This window comes from Engraulis encrasicolus, chromosome 23 (assembly GCF_034702125.1).
Source record: "Engraulis encrasicolus isolate BLACKSEA-1 chromosome 23, IST_EnEncr_1.0, whole genome shotgun sequence".
NCBI lineage: Eukaryota > Metazoa > Chordata > Actinopteri > Clupeiformes > Engraulidae > Engraulis > Engraulis encrasicolus.
The window spans coordinates 4,487,740-4,515,728 of NC_085879.1; the positions used below are offsets into that span (position 1 = coordinate 4,487,740).

The window sequence follows — 27,989 nt, forward strand, 5'->3', positions numbered from 1 at the left end:
ACGGTGGGAAGAAGTCAAATCATCTCGAGACGGTCGGCGGAGTGACAAGATGGCGGATTGAGTGGGTTGCTTTTCTGGGAGGAAAAGGCGACTTAAATAATACAAATATATCGAAGGAAGAAGATTGGGTTTTGTTTGTGGGTGATATTGGACTTTCGTCAAACAAAGGGAAGGCATCGCCCTTCAACGGAGGCGGTGAATGAAGGAAGGGCTGTTGTCGAATTGCGAGTTCTGCTTGTGTCCTTTCGATTTCTCGCTAGCAGGCTAGCTAGCTAACTCGAAACTGGAAATACTGGACTTATCCCATCCGCCTGGAGCCTTTTTGGGAACTTCGATGTTTTGTTCAATCTCGACGGGTTCCATCGTCGACCAATGATATCGATGCTTTGTTTTCAAAAATATAATTTGCTAGTTACTTGGTTGTAGTTATAGAACAAGCTAGCTAGGTCGTGTGCTAACGCTAGCTGGCTACATTGTTTCAAGTGAATCGTCCACGACCAACAAGGACTGGATGTTCTGACTACTACAAGGCCTACGGGAAGCATCTCTTCAATCCCACATCATTTTAACCTGATCGAGTGTGTCTTGCTCGTGATTTGAGGACATGGCAAGCAGCAGCGGCTCTAAAGCCGAATTCATAGTCGGTGGGAAATATAAGCTTGTTCGAAAAATCGGATCTGGCTCGTTTGGTGATATATACCTGGCGATCAATATCACAAATGGAGAGGTATGTTTTGAATATCAATCGCTGTTAAGTCCAATATTTTGTGATAATTGTGCCCATCAATGGACGCAGGGAACTGCTTTGATAACTTGTTAGGTGAGCTTTGGGCAGTTGGTAGGCTACACCTAAGCTAACACAAGCTTTAGCTCGCCAATAACAGTAGCAACAGATTGATAACTATTTTCACAGACCGTCGTTTGTCACTGTCAGTATACCAATCCTTAATATTGAATAGTAAAGGCTAGTACCTCTAAAATTTCTTTATCGACCACTTGTAAGCAGTGTTTGATGCCAATCTGTTTTGTTGTAGGAGGTAGCAGTTAAGTTGGAATCCCAGAAGGCCAGGCACCCGCAGCTGTTATATGAAAGCAAATTGTACAAAATACTTCAAGGTGGCGTGGGAATTCCTCATATCAGGTAAGGCATGAACAGGTTCATTTCTTTTTATATATATTATCAGATTGCATGTCTAACACTCCTGAAATTAGAACAGGACGTCGGTTTACATCGCTAGCATATCAACTGTTGAGAAACATTGACTGGTTATGTTGATGGAATTTTGACAGCATCGCTGTTGACACTTGTGGAGTTTTGAGAACGGAATGTTTCATTTTCTAGGAATAACTTGATGGTTTGCAACAGCAACGTTTGATGTATGAATTGTTCAAAGACTGCTAGGCTATTATATTCGGCTGCCAAACTTGGTTGTATTTAGTCCGTAGCGGGAACATGTGCTGCAATCTATTATTTCCCTGTTAAATGTTATTTGTCAAAGGTTCATTAAACTGGTAGAATGGATATTATTTGGATGGTTAAAGTGGAAAATGTTTGACTTTAAGAACCTTACTCCAGTCGGAAATGGCCGCTGCTCTTTTGTTGTGTTTGTTCCAACATGTCCTCCTACTCGGTTAGAAAATGGCGGCCCAGTGACGGCGAAAACAACTTTTGGGGCCTATACGCATTGTCCGTCAAGGTTACTGAAGACTGTATTTTGTGTGTAATTAATATAAACACAACGATGAGTCCAATACAGTTGGTGGAAGTGAAGTTGTATTGTAAAATCTTTGAAATTCAAATGTGGTTGTCTCGTCAATCGTTAACTGTCTGGATTAAACGACTTCCTTAATCCATTATTGCACGGAGAAGCGGTCGTTTTGCGTTGGTTTCAAAACTTGGAGGCGCAATATGTGATGTAGAGCTATAAATATGGCTATGGAAGATTTTAGTAGGTTATTTGAAGGGAGTAACTGTTGGAATGCTCTGCAAACAATGTCTTACAAAGATTGTGAGACGTAAATTATTGCGCTGTGTCGTACAGATCAGGATACTGCATGACTCAGTCATCTTGACTTCAGATATGAGAGGTTGATGCTATTTTGCATGTGCAAATGGGAGATGTCGGGGAATGTAGAGCTACGTCCCTCGATTCAAGTGAACAGTTTATCTAGAATTATCGTGTAAATTATGGGTGCGACTCGTTGGGCCCGTTTAGTGGCTTGGCTATATGATGAGCCTGCTGGAGTTCTGATATTGTCACGAATGCTCAGATGAGAATGTAACATGATATGCACTTCCAATTATGCTATTTTAATTACATGATGCATGATGAGGCACGTGACCACGATGAGCAGCTGATCAGGACATGATCGAAACTTTAATATCTGGTTTTCAAACAGGTTTTATGACAACTTGGCTTTGTAGTCTTGTTCATAATTATTTGAAAATATAACCTGAATATTGAGGGGTATTACATTTTAAATATTTATAGTAATTACAAATTTTTCCTTGACATTATAGTGTATGTCTGTTTTAATTTTTGGATCATGGGCATGGTGCAGTAATTAAATTATCAATTGTTCATAAACATGTCAGTCGTGAATGTCGTGGTAGCCTAGCTGCTGGACAAAATACATAAGTTAGTATTGGCATGGAATAGCTGGACAAAGGTCCCATGTCGCACCTCTCAGATTAAAACTCATTCTGGACGCACCTTAACTCTCATTTCCGGGCTCTGGAGGCCATTCCACTTCTTTGGACCCTGTTCAAGTGTATTCCATCTTACGTTGCATTTCTTAATGAGGCCAGGGATAATGTAACTTACTGTAGAATTACACACACACACACACACGCGCACACACACACACACACACACACACACACACACACACACACACACACACACACACACGCGCACACACACACACACAAAGGCAAGCTAGACACAGCTCAGTATGCCAGTATTGAGAGTCATAATGTTGTGGCCTTTGAACTCGCAAAACCAGTTGAGCTTGGTTTCAGCTTGCAGCGTCTGAGAGCCTGGGACGTCAGGAATATTGGTTTATATGCTCACTCTAGCTGTTGTGTTTTTCAGCATCAGCCTATTGAAAATAATAGCGAGACTGAGGTCTTGTGTTTCAATCCAATTTACTATTTAGTTGCCCGGTGTCCTCCCTTGTGAAAGCCTGCCACAAATTGACTAATTCGGTTTGAACCTCACAAGAAAATATTGCCCAGAAACTTTTTAGAATGGAGTTAGTCGCAAGTCAGAGCAGAGCACGCAGATAAGCCACAATAAATGCATAAATGGGGTCCAGAAACGTATAGAATTTATTCAACGTAGGTCAAAAGATGCCTGGTGAATATGGTGACAAAAGGCAGAATATGGACTGGTCTGTTGTTTTTGCGTGCTCCTAAAACGGCAGAGCTATGTTTTCATTATTATGCTTAGAAATTTCCATTGATGTCGTAGTTGTCCAGTTGATTGCCTTGATCCTTCTGTAGCTTGAGATCCACTGGCATTCTGCATCTTGAGCAGGTCACAGCTGAGCATTTGACGCTGGTCTGAGGGTTTGAATATGTGCGAGGCCCATCGCTCCTGTGCGTTTTAAATGTATCCACTACTGCCAGTGAAAATCTAGCCTATTGCGCCCAGCATTGAACTGCAGCGCCTGCCAGGACCGATACCAGTAAACCATTAACTTCCTTTAACCCTAAGAATACGTTTTGCTTCCCTGTGAGTCAGTGGTTTGTTAATACCCATGGTACTTCAGATTTTCTTTCCCGAAACGGGGAGGATAAGCCAGATTTAAGTGTAGCACTTTTGAGAGAATATGCTAGAAGGCTTGGGGTAAGAATGTTACTGAACTCCATTTTGAAGTAGCAGGGAGTTTGTCCGTGTTGGGAAAACCTGCCTAACAGGCTACCCCTCCTCCACACCTTGCATCGTTGCTGTAGGTGTGCGCCAAAATGCATATTCAGGCGGTTGTCTTACTTATTGTATAGCGGCACGTATACTTCAGTTCCAGTCCCACTGCAGTATCAAAACTAATAGGTAATGTGTTTGTTAGGCCAAGTATTCTGTTTTGAAGGCTCTTTCTGAAGAAAGGCTTCACGTCAGGAGTACTGTCGACACTTGTTTTTCTAAACCATCTGCTTCCAAATTTCACTCTAAGATACAGGCTAGCTGTGATCACTTTAGCTGCAGGGCCCTCACTAAAATACAACACCAAACAATGTTTCATCAGATTGTGTGTACATGAATGACAACGTTTTGTCAAATTTGTGGCTGTAGTAGGCTAGGTCCAACGGCTGGCCTGTGATGCCTTGTTGGCGGCTACTTGGCAACCTAATGTGGCAATGTGCTTGAGAGAAGGCGTTACACTCAAACTGACCCTGCGTTTCCCCCTCAGCACTTCATAATTTAAAATGCCACCTTGACAACCAACTCCCTCCACCTTGTATTAGGTCCCCTGAAAAGACAAAGTGGGAATGCAACTTGCCATTCTGCTATTTCAAATTCTAGGACCTGTAGTATCACTCGGCAAATGGCCATCGCATAGCATACTATAGACCGGGACGCCTTGAAACTGAAAACCCTTTTGGATTAATGATGAGCGAGTGCGAAGGCCCTGCCCCCACCCCCCAGATGCTCCGAGTCTTCCTTCCTCGCTGCCCTGGACTTGCTACCTCAGCAAGCTGCTGCCGGGTCGACACGCTTCCTCAATAAAGTAGTGTACAGGGAAATGTTTCAGAAAGGGGGTTTTGGCCACTAACCCCAGTTAAGTTAACCTTGTATGAGTTGTAAACCTTCTAATGGAATAGCCTGCAACCCTCAATCAAACACAAACTACAGGGATCTTCTGTTACAAGACTGATTATCACTTTAACATACTGCCATAAGAGACTAGCCCTGCTTTCTGAAGCCCCCACGGCTGTTCTTTTTATCTCCCTTTCTCAACCAGTATCCATTCATTCACCCAAATATCTACCCATGTGCTAATGTATTGGCTTTCTATTCTACATGGCGTGGACACTCTATTGGTACAGTCAATGGATAAGATAGGTGTAATGCAGAGTCCCGTTTTTTTATTGCAGTGTCTTAGTCAGTTAACCAATACAGAAGTGGATGCATTTTTAGACTTTGTTTCTGCCTGGTTCACACTAGGCCCCATCACATATGAGATATGACACGTGACATCAGACATCTTTCATTTAATGCATCCTGTGTCCTAGACATGTACACATGTCACATGTCACACAGTCTCTCTGCCTGGAACTTGTATTCAAACTTGTTTGGTGTCACAGTGAAAATTGGCCGATTGAATGTTTTCCCTGTGTGAAGCAGAGAAGAATTGGGGAATTGGTGTGTTTGTGTGTCTTGACCTGACTGACGTTGGTGCTTGTGTGTTGCAGGTGGTATGGGCAGGAGAAAGACTACAACGTCCTAGTGATGGATCTGCTCGGCCCCAGCCTGGAGGATCTGTTCAACTTCTGCTCGCGCAGGTTCACAATGAAAACCGTTCTCATGCTCGCAGATCAGGTAAGACCCATTTCCTGAGTTAATTTGGAATATATTTTCTGTTTGTTGAATGCAATTGGAACTACATAACCTGTAGATATCAGGCATGGTGCCTGAAATGAGACGTGGGACAAAGGGCCACATGATTACGTGCTATAGGTGCACTGCACTCCTTAGATAATGTCGGTTGGTTGGGGCCCATGTTGAAAAATGATTTGAGGGGAGCGGGCATACTGAATACATGGCTTTCAAATGTTTACAAACAGGTGACTGCGTGCGCACACAGGGATTCCAAAATGCTACGCGGCTAGGTGTTTATCACTGGGTGTCCCATTGTAGCCCTGCACCTTATGTGACAAGAACCTGTTGCCTTGTCGGCTGGCAGTTGCTCGCAGTTTGTACTCTCTATGACACCGTTTAGGAGAACGTATTGTCATGTCGCTCGGAATTCTTTGGTATGCTCCCTAAATACGCTATATTGTGTTGCAAAGTGTTAGCCACTGCTGACAAGGCGGGATTTCGAGAACGGAGGCAGCCTCTGATTGTTTAGAAGCTGTCATCCTTAAAACGTTGCACTCACGTGTGATTGGAGTTATTCATTATGACTTAATTTACAAAGCATATAAATCGATTCTGATGTACTCACCTTCTCTCAGAATGAAGTCGGTAGAAGTACAGAAAACACGGAAACCGCTACAACATCCAGCTGACTAGATAACAGGTTCTAACCATGCACTACACTGGTCCAATGGAACCGCCAATGTTTAACACTTAGCCATGTAGCATTTGGGGATTTCTGTCTGCGCACATTGGAACATTGAAAACCAATGTACATTGTATGGTAAAAAAGCCTCTCTATACAACACAACTAAGTATCAAAACTCTACGCTCGTTCTTATTGAATGCACCCACCAAGTACCACAGTGTTGCCAGACTATCTGGTTGGCAACATGCAGCCCAGCCCAAACCTCTGACCATCATGGGTATGAAATATGGAATGCATGAAATTTTGGAAATTCAAGTTTTTGAAAAATCAGTGCAAGTCACTTGTCAGTTATCGCGTTCATTCTGATGGGGGGACATGTTATTTTATTATTCATACACCTTTGGTACGCATGGTTGGTTTTTACTTACCAAGTAATACAAATGTGATGCAAAAATACAGTTAGCACATTACATTGCTGCTTGGTTTTTCACACCTCTCTTCAGAAATCCTGGAGACTGTTCAAGATAGAAAGAAGTCAGTGTACTTTACTGTACTATTTCATTGCATTATGTCTATATCCTAAACTAGGTGTGTGCCCCACTTGCAGGATAACTTTTAACTGCAATAGTTGTGTAGAAATGTAAGTGTTTTAACATTTGTGTTGTTAATCTTTGTAACTTTTTGTGTCTGCACAGATGATCAGCAGAATTGAATACGTGCACACGAAAAACTTCATCCACAGAGATATCAAGCCAGACAACTTTTTAATGGGCATCGGTCGCCATTGTAACAAGGTAAATTTTGCATAGACCTACAATCCTACTTAAGCTCAACAAATACCGTTCTGGTGAGGAGGAAGATCATAAGATCATTTTCAGCTGACTCTTGCAAGCCCAGATATTGCTTTAGTAAGTAAGGATTTAGGTAGGACCTCTCTCTCTCTCTCTCTCTCTCTCTTTCTCTTTCTCTTTCTCTTTCTCTTTTTTTTTCTCTCTCTCTCTCTCTCTCTCTCTCTCTCTCTCTCTTTTTTTCTCTCTCTGTCTCTCTCTCTTTTTCTCTCTCTCTCTTTTTTTCTCTCTCTTTTTCTCTCTCTCTCCCTCTTTTCTCTCTCTCTCTCTCTCTCTCTCTCTCTCTCTCTCTCTCTCTCTCTCTCTCTCTCTCTCTCTCTTTCTCTTTCTCTTTCTCTTTCTTTCTCTCTCTCTCTCTCTCTCTCTCCATAAGTCCTTTTTAACAAAATGCTGCTTTACCTCCATGATTAAGATCAAAACAAATACAGACACATTCGATGCTAAGTTTGTCATTGTCTGAGGTATGGACACGTGCCACTGATGCCCTGTGCCTCCAACAGGGGCGTCTCTAGCCAAAGAAAAGGTTGCCATTGGATTAACCAGGAGGCGTTTTGCATGACTGTCAAATTTTGTTGTTTTCCCTCACGAAGTTTGTTTTGTTACCAAGAACTGTATATTAGGTTGCCTGATTTTGTATTTTGTCACATTACTCTGGAGAGCCTTTGCAGACAGGCAACGTTTTGGCGAAGTTAAAGCATGACGATGCACATTTGAAATGTGACATGTACCAGCACCATCTCTGGTCAAACAGTGGGTCAGTTAGAACGGGAACAGTGGTACCAACTGAAAAAAAGCCATGGTACATTTTGTCTTTGTACCAAAGCAATGAAGCCTGTATTACCATTTTTTGGCAGTGCTGTCTGGAGTCAAAGTGTTTACCATTGTGTGTCTGTGTGAATGCCAGCTAAAGCTTTGTTTTTTATTTAGTTTTTTTTATATTTATTTGATTTTGTATATTTAAACAATGCACACACTTAATATGTCACCTTCATGTGACAATGGGGGAAATCACTGATGAGAGATGAATAAACGCTCACGCACACCAGTTTATGGGGCAGCTGCATCATTAGCGTCACCGAACTCTCAAGCAGACAGTGCACTGGGTCTTTCTGTGTGTTTAGTCCCCTCTATGGCGCCAAAGGGTCTTGTGTGCTGCCACCCTCTGCTTTTTGCTTGCTTTCTCTCACCATGACTCTCTGTGTTCCGCAGAACATTAGGTGGTGTGGGTCTGGGTGGGGGTGTGGGGTGTATCACGGCCTCCGCACACCGGTTCCGACATCACTGCGGCGCACCATCGGTTCCTACCGTTTCAGTTACCCCTGCACACTGGTGCCGACATGCTATAACAAGGAATGGCCAATTGCATCAAAGCAGAGCATGGATTATCAATGGGTGACTGCGATAAAATGGAACTCTGCTGTGATTGGCAGCCGACATCCACAGACATCCGAGGACATCGGTGCCGGTGTGTGGGGTTGTATTGAAAAGACGGGACTCGAACATTGGCAGAGCAGTGCTCTGCATTTTGTCGGAACCGTTGTGCTGCGGCCCTCAGAGATAAATGGCTATCATGATTGGAAAAGCTATGTTGAGTTTCATATGAAGTATGACACGAAGCCCCACGCCAGCCCTTATGCACACCCTAGCTTGGGTGTCTTTTATAGACACTTTTTTGTGGGCAATAGATCAAACATTCAGATTTACAGCCAGAGCCCAACATCTAATCTACTGTTTAATTCAGTGTGTACTTTTGTGGAGCTAGTAGGTCTTCACCCACTTTCCCACTCCCTTGCCACCAATGTCTGGTGTGACTATAATAAAGAAATCCAGCTCTGCATCATCCGACTAACTTGGCTTGTGTCGCTTGCTCAGGGCCACTAGTTACACCTCATTATCCTCCTCTCTTGTCCCTCCCTCCATTTAAAAGAAGGAAAAAAAACCTCATTCCACGTTTTGCACAGCTGTACTAAACCCACAAAGCATCGCCTAATGCTGACTACTTTGCACGCTTTCTCACTCTCCTCTTGCTCTCTACTCCTGTCTTAAGATTTTGTTTTTGTGTGTGTCAAGCTTCTTCTCCCTGCCTGTTTTTGGGCCTCCCTGCCAAAATGCCAGCAGTGTTCTAGCCTCTTCCTTACTGAAGCTTTTATCCTGAGCACATGGCCAGTGACCAGCTTTCATTTGACCCATTCGCATCACTGGGGCACTATTGGGTCAAAGTGAGTTTTGCCAAGTTGCCCACGGTACCATTCACCTCGACTTGTTTGGCTTCTGTTAAAGTGTGCCTTATAGCCGTACGACAGATTGAAAGGAAATGGGTGGCCTGTTTTTTTTTAACAAGGGCTGTGCAATGAAAGAAATTCCCACGGATTTGTGCCCCTCACCCCACACGTCTATCAATTGTAGAATTATTTATGTGTGCACTGATTGGTCTGATGCCCATTTGCAACGGGGGGGCGAGTGAGCACCCTCTTGTCTGTTCTGCCTGCTTGCTAGTGTGCCATCGTATTCCGCCTGCGGAGGAAAGGAAAGAAAGAGGAGGGCTGCATAGAGTTTTGTCGTGGCATGGATCTAATGGGCCATCTAATATAAGTTGGGCAAATTACACCAGTACTTTGCTTTTGATTAAAAACTCATTTCATTCTATAATACTGTGAAGCCAAGCCAACAGCGTCAAGTGTATTTTGAATTGTTTAAGGTTTGTGTCTCCTTTTTTAGGCCATGTCGTTGCTGCTCTTGTTGAGTTATGGGAATAGGTATTAGCGGACTGCCAAATTTCATTCTGGTAAAACATTTGCAAGAGTAGGAGAGATGAAGGCGGCCACTGTTTTGACTGCTGCTGTACGTGTCTTCGAAAATAAGCTTGTATAGCAACGATAACTGAAGCTAAGGTTTTCCTAATGTTTCTGTGGATGTTGTTCCAGGCTGTGTTACAGCACAGTAGATTGTAGACACATGTAGGTTAGTTTTTATTGACCATTTGGACTGATTTAAAACGCAAAGGTAACTAGATATTAAGTATGAGGATGTTGGTCCTATTGTGAATGTACAGTGAAATAGTTGCAATGGTTCCTTGTTGACAGTTCGCATACCATACTACAATACACAGTTCACAATATATGTCTCTTAGCCGTAGGGTAATGTTGGACAGAAATGGAAATTTATTAGGATTGAAGGAAAGTTGTGCTCCTCAGTCAGACTGCAGTAGGGAACATGTAGAAGTTTGTTGAGAATTACAAGTTAGCAAGGCTTTAACACCAGCCAACAAGCCAAAAGCTGGTGAAAAATCAATTTGGCTGGTAGGAAAGAAAGTTTACTAGCCACTTTGACTGATGACAAGTGTGTGATTAACATCTACTAGCCACATTTGGCTAGTGATGAACAAAATAATACATAGCCCTGTAAGTTAGGCTCACGATTGTATCCCCACAGATGCACCATTTGCACAAGTGCAGGTCAGTGTTTCAATGCAAATGTATATAAGTTTTTGCGTCATTTATTAATTTGCGGCATGCAAGTCACGTGGATACTACCCCAGCCCTAGTTATGACGGAAAGCTGGACCTCATGTTGTCTTCATGAGGTCCTATGCGGCCATGCTGTCAACACCCTGTGTGTAGTGATTGTGGGCCATTGTAGTTGCATCATAAGTGGCGTGGTTAGAATGAACTGCTGCAGTAAAAGGGAAGGAAAGAAAAAAAAACGACTGCAAAGTCAAAAAAGTGAATCAGGCTTGGAAATGGTGTGTCAGATTTAAGTTGGTGGGGGTTGGGGGTTAGCCATAAATAACATCTCTACCCGGCCCCGAAACCACTTTCTCTCCTCCCTCCCCCTTCTTGGTTTCTAGCCTAAATGTAGGCTAAACTGGGGTTGTCATTTTGCCAGGGCTGATTTCCGGGGGTGGGGGGGTATACAGTATAAGCAGTGAAGCAGAACTTTAAACTCCCAATTTCCCCAATTCTGTAGATGGGGTTCCTAGTTTCCCCCCCCCCAGTTCCCCAATCCTGTAGACGGGGTTTCCTAGTTGGTGGGCGAAGGATGGTCCAGTCCTGGGGCTTCCTCTCCTTCCTCCCCTCCTCCACTCCACCCTTCCCCCCCCTCCTCCACCCTTCCGCTGCTCCTTCTCCCGTTCTTTTTCTGAGCCTTGGTGTTGCCTGTCTGCGCTGGCCGTCGTGTGGGGTTGTCAGCAAATACTGTTTTGATGCACTGCACCCTCCTCTATTGTCTGTTCAGTGTTTAGAAACTCCAGTGGGGAAGAGGAAGAGAAGCTTGGCTGTTAGTTCCTCTCAGGACTCGTCTTTCTCAGGATTAAACCAGGTCTGAACCCTCCCTCCCTCCACCCACCGTCTCCCTCTAACGCTACCTACCCCACAAAATTCTTTTTTTTTTTCTGTTCCACTTGGTTTCATTTTTTTTCAAATCCCGTCTTCCACATCCATAGAATAAATGTTTTGGATTTCTTTTCTTTTTGTTGTTCAGGGGTTTTTTTTTCTTTCGTAAGTAACCATTAACAATTGTTGGCATTAAACCAGACACACATGCTAAACCGAAACCGATTGTAACTCCTGCTCCAGGTTGTAAGAATACGGCAAGAGGGAAGAGCCTTGTGAGTGGCTGCCTTGGTACACAAGGTTTGTTTTGTCTTCAGGAGTGTACCAGAGTAGCCCAGTAAACCAGATGAACCCACCTAGCGGCAGAAAGTGCTATACCCTGGCAAGCTGGGGGAAAAAAGAAACAAAATCAGTCCTTCAATCACGACCCTCCTGTCACCGTGTATCTTTCATTTTTTTGTTCCGTTTGAATAGCGAGTTGTTGTGAAGGTTTAGTAAGATGGTTTTATGATGATTACGTGCCGTTAAACCATTTCAACACCAACCGTTGGTTTCACAGTTTGTTAATTGTGCCAGACTGTACATGTTGTCTTGCATACATGTTCTAGTCTGGATTGCATACATGTTATTCCGTACATACGTGTTCCAGTCGGGCTTGCTAAACCAGTTTTAGAGTGTCATGTTGACGACTCACCGTTTCATTTGCACATGCAAGTTGTGTTTTCCCTGCTCCTAGTTATGGCTTTATCATTGGTGTGCGAGGCTGCCTCACTGTCTTCTTATCCACCCAGACGTCAGGGTACAGCTGTCCTACGAACAGTAAAACATGGTGCATAGAAGACCAACATTATGCGGAACAGTATCGTAATCACATAGGAGCCGGAATGGACAAGTTGAAGAAGCTCCTAATGGACCGTTGGTTATTTATTTTCGGGGTCACCTGAGGAAAATAGGGGAGGGTCATGCCATTTTTTCCCTTTGCTGCGGGATGGTCAACCAACATTTTTTAATCTCAAGGGGAGTGTCATTCAAAAATGTCTGTCCCATTTATTTAAAAAAAAAAAAAAAACATTCCAAAGTAACCTACCTTCGATGTAACATAATCCTCAGAAACGCCTCCCCCTTTCGCTAAAATTGATCAGGTCATCAGACCCCTGCTATGTTTTGTTGTGTCTAAAGAACATTTGTCAGTAAGCTAAATCTCCCAAATGGCTCCGCCTTCATGAACTATAGTTTTCAAGATCAGAATGCAATAACATTCAGTAAGCAGCAGCGTTTGTCAATCAATGTTTGTCTAAAGATAATGTACGATAGGGCTATTCATTAAACTTTTCCGTAGGGGAGGGTCATGGATTTTTTGACAGCTTCGCGGGGAGGGTTGTCAAAGTTTTGAAGCTTGCTCGGGGAGGGTCTTGCAAAATGTGACGACCAAGGCTGGAAATTTTCCAAAGACCCCGAAAATAAATAATGAATAGTCCCTTACACAAACAATTGCTGTTGGCACGTGTTGTTTATGCAGAACTGGGACAATCCATTACACACAAACTGGCACCATCATAACGTTCACCACCTTAAACTTGTACCAGAGGGGTGTGTGCGTGTGTGTGTGTGTGTGTGTGTGTGCGTGCGTGCTGCATGCATGCGTGTGCACGCCTGCTTGCGAATGTGTGTCCACTTGTTTCTGTGTGCTTGCCTGTTAACGCGTTTATGTGCCTGCTTGCGCGTGTGTGCGGCCCTGCTTGTGTGTTTGTGTGTGTGCACCTACGTGCGTGTGCACACTCGCCTGCTTGTGCGTGTGTCTGCCTGCGTGGGTGTCTGCGTCTGCTTATGTGCGTCTTTGTGTTTGGTGTGGATCTCCATTGAGGTGGTTCTTTCCCATCACTGGAAGGACCTCAGCCTGTGTGGAACAGTGTGACTGAGCTGCTTCATGCTCAGCAAGGGAGAGGAGAGGAGAGAGCGAGTGTTGATGGAGTGGAGTGGAGAGGAGAGGGCGGGTGTCCATTGATGTCATACTCTGCTCTTTGGCCTGTGGCCAGTGTTTGGAAAATGGGCACTGGCATCGGGGTGTGGTTAGGTTATGCTTGCTTCCTGATTATATGACCTGGAAAGAGTCTCTCTCACTCTCTCTCTAGCTTTCTCTCTCTTCCTCTCTACCTTTCACTTGCGTGCTCTCACTAGCTCTCTCTTTCTCTGTCTGATTCACCCTTATGACTTTGTTTGTAGGCTTTTTAGATTGCTTGAAAAAAAAATCTTTTTTTTACCATCATTGTTGCGGCTGTTTGGACCTGTAAACATTGAGCCGAATTTGTATTTCAGTGTAGGAAAAAGTTCCCAACTTGACATATTTTACCCCCCCCTTGTAGTCTCTTCTCCCCCTTTTTCCAAAGTTGTTCCATTATTTTTCTACAAATCAAAAGTGTGGCATGCTTTGTTGTGTTAGTGACCCATGTAGCTCAGTTCATGTAAAATTCTTGGCGGCCTTAATATAATCATTGGATTTTCAATATGGTTCATAAGCCTAGGATTTGGAATGCTTCTATGAGCTTTTATAAATGCGATCTTGGAGTTTTGTGTGAATGAGGTCAAGCCAGTTTGGAAACTCAGATTTAAAGTGTTCGAAGTGTTTTGACCTGTTTTGATGGCAGATCTCATTTTTGACACTAATGTTCTACTCTGCCTCAGGAAGCACCATTGCAATTGTCCTTGCTATCTAGTAATTTTTTGACGCTGAAAGCTATCTTTTTGCGATTGGAGTCTAGAGAATTGCTGAAAAGAAGAACTAGACATTTGGGTGACAATGGAACTTGTGAATAGTTTTGGGCAACCTGCAGTTTAGTAGAAAATGATAGGCCAGGCATGCCCAACCAGATAGGTAAAGGTGGGAGGGCAAGGTCCTGGTGTCAAATTATGTATCGTCAACGCGCTTGTCGCGTTTCTATCTTGAATGTTGGCTCTATGAGGATGAAGGACCAAAACCAAAAACTCAACACGTTTTGACCAGGATTGCGTTTCTCTACAGCATCGTTGATGACTATGTTGGCAATTTACTTGCTTGCAATGCAATTTTCCATCGGCAACCTACTAAGTTGCAAACTTGTTAGCAATGATACTTTCGAGAAACAGGGTCTCCAGAGTAGTTTCACTGGGGGTGGTGCCACAGACGAGCTCCTCAGGTGTGCGCATGATGCCAGGACTGTAGTCGCGTGGTGCAGGCCATTGACGACATGTACTGGAGTAGCACTAGACCAACTTGTTAGTGTCAAGTAATTCACGAGTTTTACCTTCACATGCAGACCAGTTAAAATTCGAAATGGAGTTTCATGCCTCCTAATATTCCTTTTGTTTTGTTTTGTTTTTTCTCCCTTTGAAGTTGTTCCTCATCGACTTTGGTTTGGCCAAAAAATACCGGGACAACCGGACACGACAGCACATACCCTACAGAGAAGACAAAAACCTCACCGGCACAGCTCGCTACGCCAGTATCAATGCACATCTTGGCATTGAGCAGAGGTAAGCACCATACGTCCTCATTAAATCCTTAATGTTTACGCTTCCACCTTAGAGTGCATTGTAAAAACTAAAATGTAACCGATTCGCTCCTTCTGATCGTCCTGATTTGAATAAAGGATGAAAATGATGTGAAAAACTCCCTGTCCTTACACGGCTCTGAAAGAGCTGTTTATTGGAAGCTTCCCTTCTCAGCCTTCACCATTTCAGTTTAAAATACATTGAGATTGCTTGATGCCCTTTTAAATGTAAAATCACAGTGAATGCAACAGAGCACAAGTGAATGCTACTGTTGGCTGCCTGTCCTTGATGAATTGGTCCAAGTTAAGACAGGAGTGGAACAATATAACAAGGTCCAACATCCTGAATAGAAACTTTTTAATCACAAAAGATGGCAAAATGGAATGCATCGTTCGTAACAAATGTAGACATTTTTAACTGACAACGGCTAGTCCACTGAGCAAAATAAACAATCCCACTTTCACAGTTTCCACATGCTTGCCTATCACAACAAAGTAAATATGTGTAAGACAGTCCAGGTCTATTTGAGGGGGCGACCTCTGCTGATGGTGTGGACTTGCTTTTGATTTAAAAAAAAAAAAAAAAGATTATTTGCTGTATACAATTATGAAATTATGCTAAGCACTGAGCAATAGAACCAATAAGGCACCACAGTTGACCCACATGATCTGTACAATAGGCCACTTGCTTTGGCCCATGTAATGGCAACCGACATGGTTGGCATTAAATGGAGTTTCATTCAAGTCACGTACCTAGCTGATTGCATAATAATTAAGATTTAAGATTAAATGAAAGCGCTTTTGCAGTGGTTGTGTAGGGTCCATTAAATACTTATTATGTTTGTTTTAATTTGCTTTACATGTCACTGTTGGTAATTGTGTTACTGGTTTCACAAAATAACGAGTGGAGACTAACTGGAGTGATGGGAAATGTTTTCAAATCAATCAGTGTGTCTCAAAGAAAGGACACTCTAAACGATAAAGATTAAGTCAACAGTAACTGTGTATCAAATGGTTCAACCCCAACTGAATATACAGTCTTAATTTACATTAGGAATAAGCCTTGTTTTCTCCAAGATCAGAGGTCGCAAAACATGTGCTAATCAGAGCCCCTCCTCAGGTTGTCACATAGACTCACGGCTCAAGAATCTGTCAAGCAAATGATATTGAATGAGTTAAACGGTTATATAACATCTAAGTAGAAAATAACTCTAAAGAAAGCATTCATTGACGTTGAAATGTTATGTACAAGATCATCATTCCGAATCCACCATGGGGTTTCCTTCAGGCTCCTCACATGAGAGTGAGAGGGGGGGGTGGGGGGAGTGCTAGAGGGCGATCGTGGGGGTGATTTATAGGGCGCCATTGCAGCACCAGCGTGGCCTTTACCCGGCGTGTGGCATGTCACTGGTCAGCAAGTTAAATTAGGGTTTGAGTGCCAACACAACTGTCTTCTCTTCTCTTCCACTCTGAAATACCACTGATAATGTGAAGACGTACAATGGAATGGCGTTACGATCCAATTGGCCTGTCCCTCTGACTTGATTGCTTGTTGTGTGTGTGTGTGGGGGTGGGTTTGTGTTTGGAGGAATGTCTAGGCAATTGAAATGACTCTCTTTGTCTCTCTTTCTCCCACAGTCGCCGAGACGACATGGAGTCGCTAGGATACGTGCTCATGTACTTCAACAGGACCAGCCTGCCGTGGCAGGGACTGAAGGTATGTCAGGCCGGTACTCCAGGGCACCTTGTCCACTACGTACCGCAGGAAGACCCCTCATGCGCACTCATTGCTTTGTGTGTGTCGAGTCCGGTTCCAGTTCCCCTTGAATCTTGGAGAAGTCACATATGCTGGTGGGATTGTTGTGGTGCAGTCTGCTAAACATGCAGTACCATACAGGGGCAACTTTTGAATCTGACCTGGGTCATGTCCAGCCCCTTTCCCAATCGCTCTGCCCCACCAGTTTCCTGAAACAAATGTTAGAAAAACTGAAGCTGAACAAATCAAAACACAAGTTGGAACTGTGAAGCAGCTCTGCAATGAGATTTGGCCTGGCATTACAGGGTTGAGAGCTCATCCCGGCTTTTGTAGTCCTGGGTAACTGCACACAAAACACACCGCATTCCTGTGTTATCTTTTTTCTAGTGAACATTTTCAAAAACAATATAGTCTAATGCTTTGTACGGCTTGTAATTATTTGAATTGAGTAAATTCAATCAGGCAAGCAGGCCTTATCAGAGATCATGTAGCTGGATGATTTGTTTTTGTTGGCTTTATACAATCATGTGCCAGTTAGCCATACACCTTGATCTGTCATAGTTGTACCCAGGGCTAGGCAATATATATATATATATATATATATATATATATATATATATATAATATATCGCCATCGTGACAGAAAAGTGTCTATCATACCTGTTCTGCTCTATGGTTTCTGCATTATAAACAAATGTTATCCATTATTATAGCTAATATACAATGTTGTCATTGTGCACGCTCCAAGTCCGTGCTACTCTGCTGCATTGAATCGTCCTGGTTGCAGGCTGTATTTAGAACAGGCAAGGTTAAATGTGGTGCAGGAGGGATCCGCACTGTGGCTTAATGTAATTAAATGGGACATCAGATTGCAGACCCTGGCCTGATATTCAAACCTGTCAGAAGGTCAAATCTAGCAGAGCCTGCGTCCTAATCACCATTACTAACCATTAGAGATGTTTGAAAACTTTTTAAAAAAGGTCACATTTCTGCTTGTCATTTGTCAGATCCTAGATCACCCTTGTCCATGGTTAGGACGCCCACCGATAGTGGCCTGGGACCTGAGTCTGCTGCTTTAACACATTCATTTCTCACCCATATGTTCCCCAGGCTGCCACAAAGAAACAGAAGTACGAGAAGATTAGCGAGAAAAAGATGTCGACGCCGGTGGAGGTGTTGTGTAAGGTAAGGACTTGGAAGTTAGCCCTGCTCCGCTTCGCTCTGCTAGCCTAGCCTAGCCTCGTGGCTGACTGTACCATTCCCGAGAGCCGATTACAACGGGCGCCATCATTGGTGAGGTGAGGGAGGGCGGGACCTCAGGAAGCCTCGTGGACTCGTGCCAGCAGCATGTTCACAGGTCATGACAGGAGTAGTTTAAGGGCTTGTGAGTAGCAGAGATGAATGAAGTAGAAGTAGCACTCTCACTGGTGTAATTACAACACTAGGACATGCTCTTAAGTGAATTTATACACCAGTTATTCCACTGTGCCCAATGAGGATCAACTTTAAGAGTACTTTTGCTTTATTACTCGAGAGAGGTGTATGAAGTAAAAACAATATCTGCCTCTGAAATCAACAGGTCAATTATGTTGCTGTGACAACCAGTACGAGTAGTAAAGTAAGGTGTGGTGAAGAGGGTGGGGACGGCGGCTTTCAAAACTCCCTCCGAAAGCACTGGAAGGTCATTCTTGCATGACGGTTAAAAATGGCGGGTATAAATGTCAATCTAATCCGAGCCACAAATAGGCTTTAGGGTTTTTCTGAAGGAGCCCTCGTGGTTCAGCATTGCTGCAGCCGTGACCTGCAAAGCACTTTTGTCTGAGGGCTCTTTTCTCATCTACGATCATTAACATGCCTTTACATGTGTAGCAGCCCTTCACGCCAACCAACGCAGCCCTATCTCAACAGTCGATTATACAAGGTGTTCCAGCCTTCAGCACTTTTCCCCCGAGCTCTGGCTCCCGGGTTGGTCCGCTAATCCCTGCATAATACGGTTAAGAATGGCTCTGTATTTTATGTTTGCAAGGGTTTCACAATAGGTCAAGGAAACAAGTCTGTGACCAATCAGTAGGGCACAAGTCCACAAAAAGGGATATTGTATCAACTGGGAATTTCAGTGCGTGTTGGTTAATTTAAGCCAGGAACAATTAAGAGAGATCACTGAGGCCTTTGGCTACATACATGGCATTGCACATACTCTCATACATGCCATGTGAAGTAACCTTTGGTATTTTGAAATTTGCTATATGAACCAAAATTATTATCATTACCTTTGTTTGTTATTATTTGAGGTAGAAATGTGTGTTTTCTCATTTGCAGGGTTTCCCAGCCGAATTCGCCATGTACCTGAACTACTGCCGTGGGTTGAGGTTTGAGGAGGCGCCAGACTACATGTACTTGCGTCAGCTCTTCCGCATTCTCTTCAGGTGCCTAATCATCTCTCACTCACTCACTCGCTTTCTCTCTGGGGCTGCACCCCAAGGGCCACGTTCCAACACGCCAGCTCAGCAATTGATACAGCTCACTAGTGTGGGAACGCATTTCAATTCTCAGGACACAAAAGTGAAAGACTGAGGCCGACATGGCAGATTTGTTTTTTACTTGTCATGGCGCAGGCTCATTTTCAGATTCTCGTTGCCCCCCACCTGTTGCTCCCTCTGTCTTAAAATATTCAAGCTTTTCTGGCAGGTGTTCACAATAGAAAAACATGTCTTGGGCAATGATTTGAGTGGCCATTTTATTTGGCCAGCTGTGTTGTACTGTTAGAAAATTATTAGTAGTCTTGCCCTCAACCCTTCTAAATGGGAAACACACTGATGTCACCTTTGTATGACATTGTTTTTTTTGTTTTTGTTTTATATGTATATCAAGATGAACAAGCAAAGAAGCACCCCAAGTTTGTAGTGGCGTTTCCCTTTTTCACGTCATTTTGTGGTTTATCCGTGTGGCGTTGCAGGACTCTGAACCACCAGTACGACTACACGTTCGACTGGACCATGCTGAAGCAGAAGGCAGCCCAGCAGGCGGCCTCCTCCGGGGGCCAGGGGCAGCAGGCACAAACCCCCACAGGCAAGCAAACTGACAAACCCAAGAGTAACATGAAAGGTTAGTAGCAAACAGCCAAGCGACGTTTTGAGTGCAAAAACAGAAGACACCAATTGCTTTCATTTGTTTTGCGCAAAGTGGTTAAATGCAGAGAAAAGAAGATGAATAACATGGAGAATGGGGATTCGGAACATTCAAAAAAAAAAAAAAAAAGACCAAAAAAATAAACATTGACAAGTACTTTTGGTGTTTTAAGAAGACACCCAAAGGAAGAAGGAAAGGAAAACAAATAGAGATAAACATTAAACATTCAATTGGTCTGTCTTGCAGATGCAATGACGTCCTTGGGAAATTTGACTACTAACTTTATACCAAAATGTCTATTCTTCTCTGGGCCAATGGGGTGACTTCATCAACCTTCTTATGTGGATGTACGACAATCATTTAATAATAACGATCCCCTCTGTGAATTAACCCCTTTCCAAATTGTTATATGCTGTCCTGAATTTTTCTGGCCTCCTATTTGTTTGTTTGATCTAACACCTAAACTGCTTTTTTAGTTCTGTTTATTTTGCTTTCTGCCATGGCATTACCAGCATCATAATAATAACTAGTGAAATTAACAACTCACTAACCCTCACCTGGTTGTTCTGTCTGTTGGTTGGGTGGTTTGATTTGTTAAAACATGTTAATCTTTTCCTGTCTTGTGTATGATTATGGGAATGGGTCTTTGTTTTTTCATCATGTTGAATTTTGCTGTGTTCATCATGTGATGTTTCTCTATTTCAGTGGCAAGTGCTTGTAGTCAGAGCAATCTGGAAGGAGATTGATCCAATGTGACGCTGTCCCAATTTCAAACAGCTCTATTGATCTGGATTAAACGGACATGATGCATTCAGGATTTTTCCCCCAGTTGTACATGGCTGTCTGAAGGGAACAAACTCTATGTTAATTTGAGTTGGACAACTATAATTGTAATGGAATAGAATCGTTCTAATGCTGAGAGAGTGCTGCCCCAGTGTTAGAAGGCACATTCAGATTGTATAGTCTAGTAGTACCACAAAACACAGGGGACGATCAAGAACGCATTTACAATGTTTTGTAGGTCACCTTTTTTATCTTTGATTCAAGGCCACAAAAAAATGGGTTGTCAATTAGACATCAGCGCAGCTATAGGTTTTGAAGTTAACTGGATGCCCAAGCTTTTGCAGATCACACCTTTTTTCAACACGTCATTGTACTTCAAGACAACTATATAATTCTACTCTAAGAAGGCTCTCAAAGGAATGTCCAAAAGCACAGGCGTCCTGCTTTTTTAGGGTTGACATTACCAGTTTTTTCGGTTGTGCGAAGACATTCTTCCACTCCTTCATTCGTCTCCTGACAAACGTAAGCAGCCATTGCAGAAACCTACAAATGTTTGTGTGATGAAACTTGTGTGCTGTATTTCACACTTGATATGTGCATGTAATTCCATGTTGTGCGAGAACTTCATGTCTCCAGTGACCTAAGGGGCTCCGCACATCGGCTCCGACAAAATGCGATGCAAATTTCGATTCCACTGTTGTCAATACAACCCCGCAAACCGGCGCCGATGTCCGCGGACATTCGCGGATGTCGGCAAACGATTAGAGGAGAGTTCATTTTGTCGGAGCTGCCCATTGACTAGCCATGCTATGTTCATGTGGAATTGGGTTTGGGGGTGAGAATTGTTTCGGAAGCGAAAGTGCTCCGCAGTGCTGTTGGAGCCAATGTGCGGAGGCCCTAAGACCGTTCTCGCTACCGCCAACGTTGTGGACCTGTGTGTGTGATGACCTTGTGGGTTTGCCAAAGCGTTTCACTACTGCTCGCCATACCGCGTGTTTATACATGCCTCAGCTCCTCAATACGGAAGTGTTTGACTTCAGTGTCGAACAGTTAAATATGACTCACTGTTGACTAGAGCTGGTTAATCTTTGAACATGTGCTCTAAAGTACAGCTCTTGTTGCACCCTCTTCTCTGGGCTGATTCAAATCGCTTATTTGAGCAAAGGCTGCTGACTTGGGTATGCAAAGGAGTATGCTGGTGAAGGCATATTTTTTCCCAACAGACCTGCCAACAGCCCTTCAGTGGCATGGGTCTCCAATGAATTTCCAGGCACTAGAGAGCGAATGAATCGCACTTCGATAAGCTGAACGACCCACAGTTATAAGACCGAAAAATCGTAAGGTCGGAGAACATGACTTCAGGGTCGTCAAAGCCTTGTTTATTATTTTTTTTGTGTCGTCTTCCATGCTTCTAGTTGACTCTGGTTTTGTTGCGTCAAGTATTTCACACATCTATGCTGCCTCCGTTGCCTTGTGGCCAAGCTGACCAATCGTAGGGCATGCTTTTCGTTGAGGGGCCACGTTGACAGGCCGTCTAAACTGCTCCATTAATGTCTGTACCGTGCCCTCACATTTCCAGCCCGGCGGAAAGCTGAACACGAGGGAAACTGCTTTTGGATTTGTGAACTTTTTTAAAATTTAATTTATTTTATTTTTTGTGCCCCTGAAAGAATTTTTTGAAAGATGAATGTAGATTCAACTACTAGAAATAGACTGTTTAACATTACAAATATCCATAGAAAGGATTAGCAACGCTGTGTATGAAGAGAAATTACACGCATTGTTCATGTGTTATATGTAATTTACTGCACATCAAGATGTAGCTCACGGACATGGATTACCTGCAGTGTAAGACTGAGAGACAAAGGAATTCTGTGAGGATTTTTTCAATGTTTCATGGTTAAAGTCTCCAAGACCTCAAGGTCTCAATGGCAAGCCAAGACCGACAGCAACAATGTAGAAACGATTTAGGGTAGAGTAACTCTATTGATGTAGCAGGGTCAGAAGTGTTCTGTGTAGTTTGATTCTGTGGATGGTGTTTTGCTGGGGTTCTTCTTCTTTAAATCTCTTGACACACCAGATGAGATTACCATCAAGAATAGATGCTGAATACTGCATGCTGGATCTCCCCTGAAATCGGTCCGCTCAAATTTTTGATGAAAAGATCTGTACAAAAATCGGCGTTGTGCATTTGCCAGTGACGTGCCTTCAACCTGAACGGCTTTGGAAAGCTAGTCGTATGTAAGGGTTTTCCTCCCTTTTCCCCTGTTCTCTCCTTCCTTCCCTCCCTCCCCCGTCCTAGTAGTCATGGCATCTGAAGTGCTGTGAGGAGAGCGGCTTGTCTATAAATAGGATTTGCTGATGACATGGTGTGGAGTCTAATCCTTTGTATACACTCCCTCAGCCTGTGGTGTGTGGTGGCGGTGGCCCCCATGTGCACACTCGTTGGCAGCGGCCTGTGCAGTGACCATATACATATACATGTACAGCAACTGGAGTTTTGTAGAAATTCATGTATACATTGCGCTGTAAGAAATCCCAACTGTTAAACATGGTACGTTGCTCTGAGAATTTGTGGCAAACAGCATTTGTTGCGAGATTTATCTCATTTGCGATGGCAAAATTGCCTCTATTGCTAACTATTAACAGGCATATTTTAATAATTTTCACATAGCCTGCGAGTTGATGATTGCAAGCCGCAAACTTCAGCAGATGCTCCAATTTCTCCTCCTCGTTCTTTCCTGTACACAGCTGATTTTTTGAAAATAGAAAAAAGCAGCACGTGCGGCGTTCCTTGTCACTCAATAATCCGCACAAGCTTTCCGTTTCTACAATTCTGCCCTTAGTATGATAAAAAAGTTTATTTTTTCTTTTGTAATTTGATAACTTCCATAAGGGAGAGTGGATGCAAAGGAGGGAGGGGCAAGCCATTTGTCAAACAAAGAATCGCATTGTCCAGCAAGCACAGTCCAATTTCTCAAAATTCCTGTTTGGTTCGATTTCAGCTTGGCCTGGGTCTTTACGCGAGTTTAAAAACTCTGACTTTAATCGGACTAAGCCAATAATTTGAATTTCTTCACTGACTGTCTCATTGGTGCACGATTTACAGTATATAGTATTCCTTTTTTCACTTTTTTTCATGGATTTCTCTGGATTGTAATACATGGGACCCCTGGTCACTGCATACTTAAGTAGCAAAGCTTGTGTGTGCTCAGACTGATTTTTTCCCCCCTGCATACTTTGTGTGGGCAGTGGTGGCCAACAGTGGAGACGTTGTGAATGGGAGCTCTGTTTGAACCCATTGTTTACCCCCATGTTGCACAATTTTGAGAAATTGAAATTAAAAACAATATGGAGTTGGCTACAGCAGGGGTATTTCATGCAAGTGTTTAGAGCAAGCCTACTTTTGTATATATAGTCGATTTTCCCATCATCACCGTGTCATGAGCAAATTCACAGCTTTGGAGGGAACCCAATTTGTCCAAAGATAATTCTGTGAAAACATTATGTTTTCTTTATTTAAAAAAGGCCTTTGGCAGTGGCTTTTTGACTCCAGCTCCTCGCATATGTAAAATGGAGGAGCACCGATATTGATAAAATGGTGCACTGCTCCCATTGTATATGATTTGTTCTACTTTTGGCTTTTCATTTTTGATCTGAAAACTGCCTTGTTGTATTCCTAGATTGTTTCAACAGTGTTAAGTTAGTAGCACCACAAATGTAGGCTCGGACTGGACTTGTGGCAAAGGTATGAGCGTTATTTCTGTTGGTACAGTTCATCTGTTTGTTTTTAGGATCCATGTGTACTTCTTGGCTGCTGTTTTAGGCAGCGAGAAGCTAATTTTAGTCTGACTTGAGGAGCGAGGGGTGCCCTCTTACCTCCGTCAGAATGTCGTGAGGGTTGCATCAGACAGCTTCTCCTTACCCTTGAAATGAAAGCCTGACACGTGAAACATTACGGATCTGGTGGCAGAGGGGGGTGTTAAGGCAGGGGGGGTAGAGCCCCTGGTTCCTCCTGATGCAGTGTAAGGGAGTACCAAGATTCGCCTGCCATCCAAGGCACACAAGGGCTTACAGACCAATGAATCGCTCCCACCACACCCCCTCTAGGCCTACTTTGAAGGACCTTCTCCATCTCACACAGAGAGGGGCTCAGCTTTGATTGCCTGCAGCAAAAAAAGATGAAGGCGTTTACAAAAAAAAAAAAAAAGAGGTAGTGTTTGCATGGATCTTTTTAAATGCTCTCACCATGTTTGAGAGACCAGCTGCAGCTGTTATGGTCTTTTGTTGCAGCAGCATAAATTGGAGTGAAGTTGTACTCAGGCCTGTCTGCTGAATGGGCCATAAAGCTCTCGATCTCTGGCTCGAAGGGCCTGCCGCCGCTGCTGCTGCTGCTGCTGTCATGTCCACAGTTTAGTGGTGGCTGTAAAGTTCTTAAATGGCGCCTTATGAGCCTGGAGTTGTAAGACTGTACGAGATTGTATGTAATGTTAAGCAGATCCAACTAAGTGGATGCAGAGTATGTTATTCGAATGATGACGTACCCCAGGACTGAATAGCCTTTTTTTTTCGCTTTCTGTGCAAAACCTTGCCTAAGACAGATCAATTTTTGGTGGTGCTGTTGAACATTCGGGAATACAAAAAAAGATAAACGTTGAACTATTTCATGTTTGTTGAAAACCCAGCACCAAGATGGTGGTAGGGTGAGCTGCCTTTTTATAAGAGACATGCTAGTCGACTCGAGAGTTAGTCGTTGACTGCTCTGATGAAAGTTTGGTCCAAGTATTGTTCAGTGCAAAAGTAGTCTTGTCTTGCATGACCCGTCACTGTGAAAGAAACTGGAACGGTTTTATCTCAAACCGTGTGTATTGCCCCGGTGTGTGGCACGGTGTGTCATGGCATGGCATTGGTCGTTTTTGCAAGTCATGTAGTGGTAATGGCATGATGTTGTCATGGAGACCTACCACTAAGAGTCCTGTCAAGGAGACCTCTGCTGTGACTTTTCATAGATCGTGACGTCTTTCAATTGCTCTCTGCAGACCTTGACGGGTGAAGTTACTGCCATCATTAGATGATTAGATGTCTTTGACTTTGAAATCAGAAATGCTGCAGTGTGACCATTGACTCTGCATTTTTATATTACAGGAGCAAGCAGCACAACTACCGTACTCGGGGAGTCCAGTCCCTCACCGTTACGACTACCTATCTTTAAACCCTGAGCAGAACCTCTTGTGACACTTATGCCTTCTTTTCTGTCTCCCTGTCTCTCTCTCTTTTTCCATGTCTTCTTTCTCACTTTTCCTCCCACCCCTCCTCTATCTACATTTTGGTTCTCTTGCAGGTTTCTGAGCATTATGACAATGAATCGAAGCGGAGCAGAGACGTCACGGCCGTAGCAGGATCTGATCTGCCCTCCACTCACATCCCGGCATCTAGGATCAAATTCACCAGACCCTGCCTGGACTTGTGGTGTGGGGGCAACCCTTTCCTGTTATAAAAAAGTGAACATGTGTTGTTCCATATACTATATATGTAATCGGTATATATAGATAACATGCTCAGCATATATCTATATATTGGTATGTATATACTATATTCACACAAGAGAGAGCTGGCTTGGTATGGAGTTCAAAAAGCTGTAGCCTTTTTCTATTGTCCTGTCCCCTGGAGACTTTTTTTTCTTGTGTTTTATTCAAAACTTGCAAAGGAAAAAAAATGTTAAGAGAGAAATGGTTGACTCACAGAGGATCTAATTGTGCACATGCCAATGTTTTCCCTGGGCTCGCTCCTTCAGGGCGCGGCTGGTGGGAGACGGAAGCAGGGCTTTCCTCACCTGTCAGCTGCCTAGTAACCTGGCAGCAGCGGTTACCACCCCTCAACCCCAACACCACAGTCAAATCCACGCGGCTCCACCTAAAACACCTTCACTTCTGAGATTAAATGTTTTCTTTCTTTCTTTTTTTTTTCTTTTCCTTTTATTTCTTTTCTTTTTTTTTACATCCTGACTTAAAATGAGAACATGTAAACTTTAAAAACCTCTGTCGCAGATGAATCCTGGGTGTTACTAAGCAAAAACATTGGGTTTCTTTTTTTTAATTAAAAAAGAGGTAATTAAAAATTCTGCCTGCTGATATGTGCTAGAAAAGCTTCTGATGTGAAGAAAAAAATTCTAGTGACTACTAGGTTTCTCTTTAGAACGCTGCATTAACTCTATTGTACTTGGTATTCTGAAGTCTAAAAAAAAAGAAAAGAATAAAAAAATAAACTCCACGAAAGCATATTCATTACAAATTAGGCATCTCAACTAAACCTATATGTTAATTGCTTAGATGAAATTGTATGCATCTATGGTATTGTTTTCCCTCTCATTTGGAAGAAATGGATGTTTCAGCGCTGGGTGTACCAAGTCATCCTGTCTTCATTTGATTTGCAGCACTGGGCCTCCATAGTCTTGTTCTGTTCTGAGACGAATGTGCTCACATCACTCCACCCCTCCCCCGTTATCATTTTTATATGCATATATATATACACACTTTTTTATCAGAGGAAAAAAAATACTTTTTCAGTTTTATAGAGTTGTCTTTCCCTGTTTTGAATTGATCATTTGGGGAAAGGGTGTTTTTTGTTGCTTCCTCCTGCACTGAAGGAGATCCTCTTGTAAAATATCTCTGGGACTTTCTCTGCTAAAACTAAATTTGTTTTCACTCGGCTGCTCTTTAGAAGTAGCAAACTTTTGCTTTTTTTCTGTTTTAGTCTTTTTTTATCACAAGGAAAAATAAGCTGAGAGTTCCTTTTCTATATATTTTGGGGCTCTTGTAAAAGACCCTTCATGAGTTTCTCTCAGCTTCTAGTCACAAACAACCAGATGCACAGCAGTAACTTGGCTCTCCTGTTTTTTTTCTCCTTATTATCCCCTCTGACCCAGCTTACAGCATTTACTGCTGGACATTCTATTAAAAAGTGTAATTTATTCCCTTTTAGCATGTCAGAACAAATTAAAATGACTTCTCAGAACCACTGTCCAGTGTCCGTACTTTGAAGGAAAGAAAAAACAAATTCTGTTCTGTTATTGGGCCATAAAAACTTTTTTTTTGTCTCATTTGTTTCAGTCTGTTTATCTCAAGTGATTACGCAGTTCAGACATTGGGGGGGGGTCATGATGATATTGAGAGAATGAATGCTTTTGGTCCAGAGAAATGTTATTTTTCCCCCGAAAGCCTTTTCTTTGCCAGATACACAGGGGTGGGATTTTGAAATGGTCTGAAGGTGTATGTGTTATCTAGATCAGTTCATGTCGACTGATTGTAGGGGTGGTGGGTAGTTGTAGGTGCTTGTGGTGGTGATGTTAATGGGATTTATATCTGTAAATATTAAAGGCTTCAAGTGGC

The 27,989-nt window shown here is 43.0% G+C and overlaps 1 protein-coding gene across 3 annotated transcripts; it reads left to right on the forward strand.

The window, feature by feature from the left end:
* csnk1a1 (casein kinase 1, alpha 1) lies at positions 1-27,989 on the forward strand. 3 transcript variants are annotated; one of them, XM_063190364.1, is made up of 11 exons: positions 1-727; positions 1,035-1,141; positions 5,417-5,543; positions 6,924-7,022; positions 11,309-11,392; positions 14,777-14,916; positions 16,572-16,650; positions 17,800-17,874; positions 19,009-19,115; positions 19,646-19,794; positions 25,943-27,989. In XM_063190364.1, the coding sequence occupies exons 1-11, from the start codon at positions 605-607 to the stop codon at positions 25,948-25,950; spliced, it is 1,098 nt and encodes a 365-aa protein (XP_063046434.1). In that variant the 5' UTR covers positions 1-604; the 3' UTR covers positions 25,951-27,989. The 3 variants fall into 3 exon arrangements, with proteins under 3 accessions (XP_063046434.1, XP_063046435.1, XP_063046436.1); XM_063190365.1 differs by having other exon boundaries at positions 19,646-19,758; XM_063190366.1 differs by lacking the exon at positions 11,309-11,392 and having other exon boundaries at positions 2-727.

Bases quoted from the DNA above. Each gene is read 5' to 3' on its own strand.
- csnk1a1 (XM_063190364.1), top strand. From the start codon at position 605: ATGGCAAGCAGCAGCGGCTCTAAAGCCGAATTCATAGTCGGTGGGAAA. The intron at 728-1,034 runs GTATGTTTTGAA...GTTTTGTTGTAG, and splicing joins TCAATATCACAAATGGAGAG to GAGGTAGCAGTTAAGTTGGA. The intron at 16,651-17,799 runs GTATGTCAGGCC...TATGTTCCCCAG, and splicing joins TGCCGTGGCAGGGACTGAAG to GCTGCCACAAAGAAACAGAA.